The sequence below is a fragment of the Bos grunniens genome, chromosome 2 (assembly GCF_055505025.1).
Source record: "Bos grunniens cultivar Pamir isolate PY7600 chromosome 2, Bosgru_T2T1.0, whole genome shotgun sequence".
NCBI classification, from domain to species: domain Eukaryota; kingdom Metazoa; phylum Chordata; class Mammalia; order Artiodactyla; family Bovidae; genus Bos; species Bos grunniens.
In genome coordinates this window covers 115991410-116000523 of record NC_141166.1, presented here as the reverse complement: position 1 = coordinate 116000523, position 9114 = coordinate 115991410, and the positions used below count along the sequence as shown (strand labels likewise).

Genomic DNA, 9114 nt, shown 5'->3' with positions numbered 1-9114 from the left:
CCGTTGCCGGCTGGATGACAGCTGATCCCGCACTCTTCAGGGCGGGCTCGTGTCCAGGTGCACCTATCTCCACCGTCAAACCCACTCCTCTCTCTCGCGGCGGTCTAGGGCCATCCAGACCAATTTCGGGGGTTTTCTTTAGCCAGTGAGACTTTGCAGAACAGGTTCCAAAAGAAAAGCAGGAGGCAGAGGAGGAGTAAGAAGTAATTATTGGTAAGAGTCAAAACAAATGACTCTCCACCTGTGAGACGCGACGACGAGCACCCCATTTGGCTGCGGAAGCCACAGGGATGCACAGACCGCCTCCCGCCAACTGTCTACCTCTTCCCCCAACTGCCCACCCTAGTCACGGTCACGTGATGAGGGAGCGGCGCGCGCCGGCCACGGCGCTGATTGGCCGGCGGAGGGAGCGCGGGGTTTGATGGGAAGGAGTTGGCCGGGCCCATATCTCTGTCACTGGCTGGTGCTGTCCGCTCTGGAGGCGGACTGCGGGGTGGTGGCTGAAACTGGCAGAGGTGGACGCCAGCGCCGGGCTTTGCCCGTTTCTACTTGAAGGTAGAGGGTTCAAAATGAGGGTCATTGGGAAGGTTCGGCAGAAGGGAGGCGCGCTGAGCTTTTCCCTGGGAAATACGCTGCCGATTATCTCGCTTGCCTCTCCCAGGCGCCTCCGCCTTATGCCGAGTGGCCTACCAGTTCCGCGGCGGCGGCTAGTCGAGCTCCTGCCCGGCTGGGTGCTGACCTCTTCTCACCGCCTGATCCCCTTGGTTTCCCGGTCCAGTGGCTGGGATGGCTCTGGAGTGTTGGAGACCCCTTTTTGTCCCCGGAGGGGAGTTGGTTCCCCAGCCTTTTTTCAGAGATTCGAGGCGGGGGTGGTGGTGCCGTGGCTGGGTTGAGCGGAGCACCATCCCTTTGGCCCACCTCTCTGTCCGAGCGAAGGGTCAGAAGGTCCTACAGTAAGCCATCGCTCTGCGTGGGTTCTACCCTTGTCATATTTTGCTGAGTTGTGCAGAGGCGCCGCGAGTGGGAGAGATCGGGAGGGACCGAAAACTGTCAGTGTCATACTGCTCGGCCCAGGCTTGTGGGCGTGGATTATGTGCTGCTTAGAGAAGCCTCTCTTCTGCCGTTGTACTTATTTGAGAGATGGTGGGGTGAAGGGAAGGGCGAGATTGCGTGGGTGTCATAGGCCTGGCAGAAGAAGAGCAACTCTAAACCGCATCAATAGTTTTAATTCCTGAATATTGTGTATGGGGATTAAGAGAAAGTTGGGATTGGTGCTCTCAGTTTTGCTGATGGTGCTCTCGCTGTACTAAGTAAAATCTATGACTCACTGAATTTTCCATTTTCCGTTTTTCCCAGTAGGCTTCTGGTTTGTGGTGCCCATTGTCGACTGTTTTCTCCTTTCTCTGTGGCCTGGGTGTCACTGTTGACAAAATTGTCACCACACAAAATTCAACAGCAGTTTGTGTGGTTGTGAGTAAGCTTCGTTTCAGGGATATGTTCAAACTGGCAAGGAATGCTAATTTCTTGTCCTCAGCAGCCCCCGTAGTTTAGTTTTAGGAGAATCAAGTTGATTTTGAACACATTTTTAAACGAGTGATGCATTTACAATTAGAATTTCAGTTTTTCTGTCATCTACTGGGATGAGCCCAATACTGTTAAAAACCTTGGTGTTCATATATTATTAACTTGAAAGAATATAAGGAAGAAATGGCTTACAACAGGTATGATTTGTTATAGAAATCTTTCCAATCAAATAGTCATTTTTTGAGTAGTATTTAGTTTAGAATGACTATTGACTTACCGTGAAGACTAGAACTTAATCATTAAATAATAAAAGTACACTTTTAGAAGTGTACTTCTTTTCAGTAATTTTATTTTTGAGCAATAAATGTGGTTTGGGATATTTCAGAATTGTCCTTTCAGTTAGGATATTTGGAAGTTAGAGTTCTAGAACAAACCCTTTTAATCTCAAGTTGAATAGTCCAGTGTGTTATAGAGGTTTCTATTGATGGTGACTGAATAGTTTTTACTTAAGTTTGGAACTTGATAAAACTAAACTTCCTTTGCTGTTAAAGGCCCTATAGGGTTATTTTAATGGAAGAGTTGTTAGAGTATTTTGCTTTATTTTTTATATTGGAGGAAACGAGAGCAATACACTTTCAGTTTAAAATGCAAACTAATTTTGTTTTCCAATTTTAAAATTATGAAACAGTTTCTTTATAAGAAAGTAGAAAGAAATGTGTTCCATATGAGAAGTACTGCTGTACTACATGTGTTTTCTGGTAATAGTAGTAATAAGTTCTATAGTTTATTATACACTTCATTATTTGTTGAACACTGTGCCAAATAATGTATGATTTCATTTAACTTATGCAACAATTATGTGAAGTGTATTTTCACGGCTAAACAAATGCTGAGCTGAGGCTTAGAGAGTTTAGTTTATCCAAGATCGCATAGCTAGTGTGTGGTTGAGTCATATTTTGAATCCAGACCTTTTTTATTGCCTTATTTCAATATGACTTGAAGTAAGCTGAAAATTTAAGAATAACATGTCTCAAGATTTTAAATTCTGACACCTAAACCTGAGTGTGAATAGCAGTTAGTAGAAAGCATTCGAATAGTATGGTGGGCATTGTTATTTATTGAAAAACACATTAGATGCACCCAGCTCTTATGGTCATGTCAGGTCCCATTATATCAAAGTGGAAGGAGACTCTTTGTACATGTTCATAGAAGAGTTCTTAGAATAGGCCAGTTGAGATTGAACCATCTGTCCACTCAAGGGCAAGCAAATCGATTTATGCTTCAGAAAAAAATGCTAGTAGTTTGATTCTCATGTATTTTCCCTGTGTTGAAAGGAAGCAGAGATGGACTGGAGAAAGGCAACACCCACAGCAGTAAAAAAACAATTTGTGTTGAGAAATTAGGATGTGTCAGACACTGTTGTAAATCCTTTAGAATGCTTTTTAACATTTGAGAGGATTCTTATCTATCACTGTTTTGCAGATGAAGATAATGAGTAACTGAGAGGTTAAGTACTTCATTTGCCCAAGGTTTCATAGTAATGTTAATGTTTCATTAATACCAAAACAATTCTCAAGCAAATAATTGATGTGAAAGTTGGTATTAATTGTAGTATTATGCATATATTTCATATGACATGTATTTTAAAAGTGATATGCAGTAAACAAGTAGAAGTAGTACTGAAGACTTCTTGTACCAGTTCTGCCCCTACCTGGAGGTACATGATTTTGCCACATCATTTAGCTTCTCTTCCGTATAGACTTAAGCATTCAAATTTAATCAAATAAAGGAATTGGGCTACATGATACACTGTACCAATCCTGGATCTTGTGTTTATAACTTTCCACTGCAGTAAGCCCGTTTACCAGATGTTTGAGAATGTCTGAGGTGCTTTTACGTACAAATAATTCAGTGTAATCTACAGAAAGATTTTATTTCTGATTTTGAGTTATTGGAAATAACTTGTTTATTTTTTTGGCCTTTTTTATTGAACTATAGATGATTTACAATATCATATAAATTGCAGGTATGTAACTTAGTGATTTACAATTTTTAAAGATTATTCTCGATTTATAGTTATAAAATGTTGGCTATATTCCCTTGCTGTACAATATATCCTTGTAACTTATTTGTTTTATACATAGTAGTTTGTACTTCTTAATCCCCTACCCCTAACTTGTTGCTTTTTAAAAAATCAAAAGTGAAATACTGTGTCTGGGTCTTCTATTAGTACTTACTGTCTTTGGGAACTTAGTAAATTATTTCACTTCTGTAGCCTCAGTTTCCTCATTTGTAAAACAGATTGATAATAGTATCTAAATGACAAAATTTATGAAAAACATTTGTTTTATGGCTTGCTAGAAGATTGAGTACTAAGCGTTTAAATATTATTGTCATTAATTTCAAATGTTAAAAAATCTAGTTTATGGTAGCTATAAACTTGGAGGCACATCACTCTTTCAAACCAGAATGTGTAGGTCAGTTGTATACAAATCACTGTCCTATACACTATGCATACGTGGGATAATGTATACTTTGAAAGTATACAAGTTAAGTGGTTCATCTGAATCTTCCCTCCCCAGTCACATGTCTTGGTGATTTTTAGCATATATGGTTTTAAGATCTATTTAATGTCTTAGCTTAGAAATTTTTAGTTTTATTCATTAAAGTTCCTGCGTTTCCTACAACCACATTTTAGAAATTTGAATACTGAGTTACTATTGAAAGATTAATAATAATATTTAGATTGCAACTTAAATGTGACTTTATAGCATTGATTACATTTATAAACTGCAGAAATTTTTAGGATAGATGATAGATATTTCTGTCCATAAAAGTCACTTTGTATGTTTTATAATTAGATTTTTTGTTACTTCTGTAACCAAGAAAGTTCAAGGTAGGCATGCCTTATGCTAATTCCAACCTAAAAATAGTATTTCAGAGTGTATGTACTTACTTGGTACTGGCATTATTTTGTGATTACATTTATGGGTTTAAAAAAATGTAAGAATTATGGCCTAACTTTTTTGCATGGAAATGAAGCAGTTTTATATTGGTAGAATATAACTGTAACCTTGTAAAAATATGTAAGTTTGAAAATATAATTCAACTATTTGAATTTAAAAGAATTAAAAATTATATAATTATTGACTGGTAAATTGATTTAGGTTATAATATTGCTGATACATTTTTAAAATGTATGGTAATATTTAATATAGCTTCCCTTGTGGCTTAGTGATAATCTACCAGCAATTCAAGAGACCGCCTGCAACACAGGAGATGCCAGTTTGATCCCTGGGTTGGGAAGATCCTCTGGAGAAGGAAATGGCAACCTACTCCAGTATTCTTGCCTGGAGAATTGCATACATTTGAGACTCATAGAAAAACAACCAAAAGATGGGGATAGGAGATACAACTGCCTGACATGACTCTTTAACTAACTTGAGGGACTCAAACAGAGTTTCAGAGAGAAATGCTTATTTGGGTGTTGACTGGTTCTGGACAGATCAGAAGTCTGAAGATAGAGTTCCTTTGGGTAATGTTTCTTCTGAGTTATTGGACAAATGACTTGATTTCTTTCTACTTAATTTTCTTATCTGTAAAATGGTAGTAATGAAGATTATCCTGTGAAAAGTGATACTACTATTAACTTTAATGTACAGAAAAGAAAATTATGGCTCAGAAACATTAAATGATATGCTCATTGTCACAGGTAGCCTTGTAACCCTTATTTTCTTACTCAGAATCCAGTTGACTTTCTATTATTGTAAAGTGATGTTATTTCTGAACATTGTAGAGCACCCCTAACTCCAAATAACTAGTTTAGTTGGGAGACAGCTAAATGATAGATATGGCTGTATTTAAGAATGTAGAATAAAAGTATAGCAGAACTTTTCTTGTAAGAACAACATAGAGGACCTACTTTAAGGAACAGAAAATTGCAAAGTGGTATAAATATACACTTTTAAAATGCCTTGCCACTTAAAAAGTCCTTCCAGCATTATTTTCACTTTTAAATATGTTCTGCCTTGAAAGAAAGATTTTTTAAAAGGTGGACTATCTGCAAGTCTATCTGAATTAAAATCTCACATAAGTGAAATCCAAGGAAATTAATATTTTATAGTATTTTATTTATTTTATAGTATTGCAACATTTAAATTTTATAGTGAGTATGCTGTATATTTAACTTAAACTTTAAAAATAATTTCTTTATTTCTAGCTGTGAATTCCTTTGGACAACTGATGATATTTATTATTGTGCCCAGTTTTTACAAATGAAAAATGGGTGGATTATTTTCTCGATGGAGGGTAAGTTAGTTTTCTTTACAACAGTTCCTAGTCTAATGTAAAAGTGTCCCATCAAGTTATTTGTAAAGATCTTTGTGGTGTAAACTTGAGTAGTAGTTTAATATTATCCCTAACTCTATTTAATTTTTTTTCTCCTTCTTGTGAATTTGTTTTTTATTTGGACTTTAATGGTTATACTTGCTTTATAGGTGTCTCATGTCTCTGTTTAACAGGATTATTTCACTTTGACTTACGAATTATTTTTATTTCTCTCTTTATACCTTCATGTACAAATGATTATCTTTTATTGTTTTCATAGCACCTAAATTTCAGTCTTACTTAAAAGATAGTTGAAATTATTCTATGCAGTACTTAATGTTTTTATAGGTTGTATCTTTTTGCTTAAAGCTTATCACAAATATTTACTGAAGTGATACTAGATGTACTTTTAGGAATTACTAGGTTAAACACAATTAAAAATAGTTTTATTTTATTGGCTAAGTCTTTAAATTTAGGGTTATAAAATATATTGGTAAATGCTCTTCTTTAAAATAAGGGAAGGTAATGTAGTCTAGGACAAACTGCTTATTTTTTTTACTCCTTTTTACCGTAGTAACGGAATCTAGCAGTACTTGATATACAGTTTAGTTTTTGAACTATTGCTGGAACTGCTTTGCTTTGGATTGACGTTTTATTGATACTGTCCACCCCGCCCCCCTTTAAAATCTGATAATTGAATTTATCTGTTCTTCCTTTATCTTTCTTGTTAGGTTGAACCATATGAAATTATCAGTCTTCAACAGTTCTGACTCCATAAACAGCAATTTCATATGGTTTAATCTAATATTAACAATTCCTGTGGGTGCTGCAATGAATTGATTATCATTACCCTGTTAGATGGTTGAGTATGTAATTAGTAATTATTTTTTCAAGTGTTATGTGAGCCATTTTGGATGATTTTTATTCTAGGTGATATAAAAAATGTCTCTGAAAAACAAGCTCTGTTGTAATGAAGTATTCTTAGATGCCCTTTAAAAATCTGATCTTCAGAAAAGTACTTTAGGAATTCAGAATGAAGGTAGCTTATTGATTTTTGACCCCCAGCATCCTAAGTGAACTTATAGCAATAGTAGATCAGAACATCTTTAGTTTTGAATTTTTAAATAGAATTTATAGTTATAATAATTTAATATAATTATTTAGAATTAATAATTTATAATAATAATATAATTCTTTTGAATAATCATATCTAAGAAAATTTCCCTTAAAGGAAAATTTAAATGAATTATCTCTCAATAATTTCTAAGTATGTTTGATTGGGGTTAACGAGAGTAAAAATTGAGCTACAGAGTTGAAAGTACTTTTGGGCCTAAAAATAAGTTAAATAGGAGCATCTTATTTCTTTAGTCTTGTGTAACTTTGTTTATACTTATAATTTTTATTTAAATCTAAATCTCATTTGTAAATAAACAGGAATACATATTGCTTGATAATATTGAAAAAACTTAGTTTTGGATTAAAATGTTCTTTTATGATTAAAAAAGTCAAAGTGTTTCCAAGTTAGTGATAACAAGCTTTAATGCTGTCTCCTATTTCTGTTTATATAACAGATGAAACCTTCAACTGTAGAGGTTCTGGAAAATATAGATAAGGTATGTTCTTTGGCTCTGGGGTGTTATCTAAATATTATTTTAGTATATATTACTTTGGAGACTAGATCTGGTATGGGAATTTAGAGGTGATATACAGTAAGCCTGAGAACGTTCATGGTAAAGTCCAAAGTCTTATCAGTGACTTAAGAACTCTGTGTCAAGTAATAGTGTAAATCAATGTTACACCATCATAGATAAGTAGATTATAAAATAGTCTGAAACTATTTATATCAGCTTGCAAACTTCACAGCTTTTTACAGTTTCTATCATAAAAAATACTTATTCCTTGGGAATATTGAGAATGATGAATAGATTGAGGGAATCTAGTATGGATCACTGTTTCAATTTTTATTAATCCTTTTTATAGTCACTTTTTGTTTGGCCTTATACAAAGAGAGTTACTACTTGTTTGTTTTAACAAATACTGAATATTGATGCCAATTTTATACCTCTTGAGCTTTGCTAGTTTGATAGGTTATCAAATATTATTTTTAAATATCTTCCATAAAAAGATTTGTCAAATCATTATAGGCATTTTAATATATTTTAAACTTCATTTTTAATTGTCTTTTCATATTATGTTCTGTTTCAAATATCAAGGTATTATATTTCATTGAATTTTAAGGGTTGTTTCTCTGTAACTTCTCTATCATGTTAAATTTTTTTTAAACAGTTTACTTTCTTTATGAATTTTTCTCTTCACAGGAAATTCAAGCATTGGAAGAATTTAGGGAAAAAAATCAGAGATTACAAAAATTATGGGTTGGAAGATTAATTCTGTACTCTTCAGTCCTCTATCTATTTACATGTTTAATTGTATACTTATGGTATCTTCCGGATGAACTTACAGCAAGACTTGCCATGACACTCCCATTTTTTGCTTTCCCGTTAATGTAAGTAAAATATTCTTTTTGTTGACTTTTCTTCTTTCTGACTAGATAGTTTTAATATAGTCAGTTTCTTTTTATTATGAAATATAGTACTGTTGCAGATTGAATAAATTTCCTTTTTTTTGCAGTTTGAAAACTGTTTCTTTAAAAAAGTAGAACAGTTGTTCTAAACTTTTATTTACAGTCCAGTGTACTTGAGGAATATGACCCAGTGACATTTGTAATAATGGTTCTATATGGTAATCTTTTTGTGATTCTCTAATAGATGGTCATGCTTCCTAAGAGTATTGGGCATGGAGTGGGCATTTCTGATTGTGGGTAATGGTAAGTGAGGGAATGCTTATAAAACAAAAAGAACAATTGCTCCAGTGATTCTGAATGTATTCCATTCTCCTGCTGTTCCCCTCTTTTTAGTAACTGCTATAAAGCAATTGACTCTTATTATAGAAATATTTTGTAATATAGTACTTTACAGGAGATGAGTCATGATTGAAAATTTTGACAGAAAGTTGAGTGAAAAATTTGTTCAGTCAGCAAATGTTTATAGGTACCAATTGTGTAGATGTTGGATTATTGTGGTGTATGGTACACAAAAACACTACACCTTTGTCCATAGATCTTAGACTGCATACATTAACTTAAGTATAATGAGTATTATGAGAGTGTCAAATGGTCTGGGAGCATTTGACAGGATCCCTAACACAGTCTGGAGTGGAGGTGGGGGTCAGAGAGGTGGAGGTGGGGGTCAGTCCTTTGTTTTC

The 9114-nt window shown here is 34.7% G+C and overlaps 1 protein-coding gene across 11 annotated transcripts in view; it reads left to right on the top strand.

Moving 5' to 3' along the window:
* The first annotated feature begins 452 nt into the window (after positions 1-452).
* Positions 453-9114, top strand: part of LNPK (lunapark, ER junction formation factor) — a 91671-nt gene continuing 83009 nt past the window's right edge. For 9 of the 11 annotated variants that reach the window (XR_015147972.1, XR_015147970.1, XR_015147973.1 and 6 more), the window contains exons 1-4: positions 453-555; positions 5744-5832; positions 7422-7463; positions 8169-8356. Coding sequence is in view for 5 of the 11 variants with exons in the window: in XM_086359307.1 (XP_086215433.1) it covers positions 5806-5832; positions 7422-7463; positions 8169-8356 (257 nt within the window). In the remaining 6 variants the exon portion in view is untranslated. Of the gene's footprint in view, positions 556-5743; positions 5841-7421; positions 7464-8168; positions 8357-9114 lie in introns of all 11 variants that reach the window. The other 2 variants (XM_086359381.1, XM_086359382.1) reach the window with 2 other exon arrangements.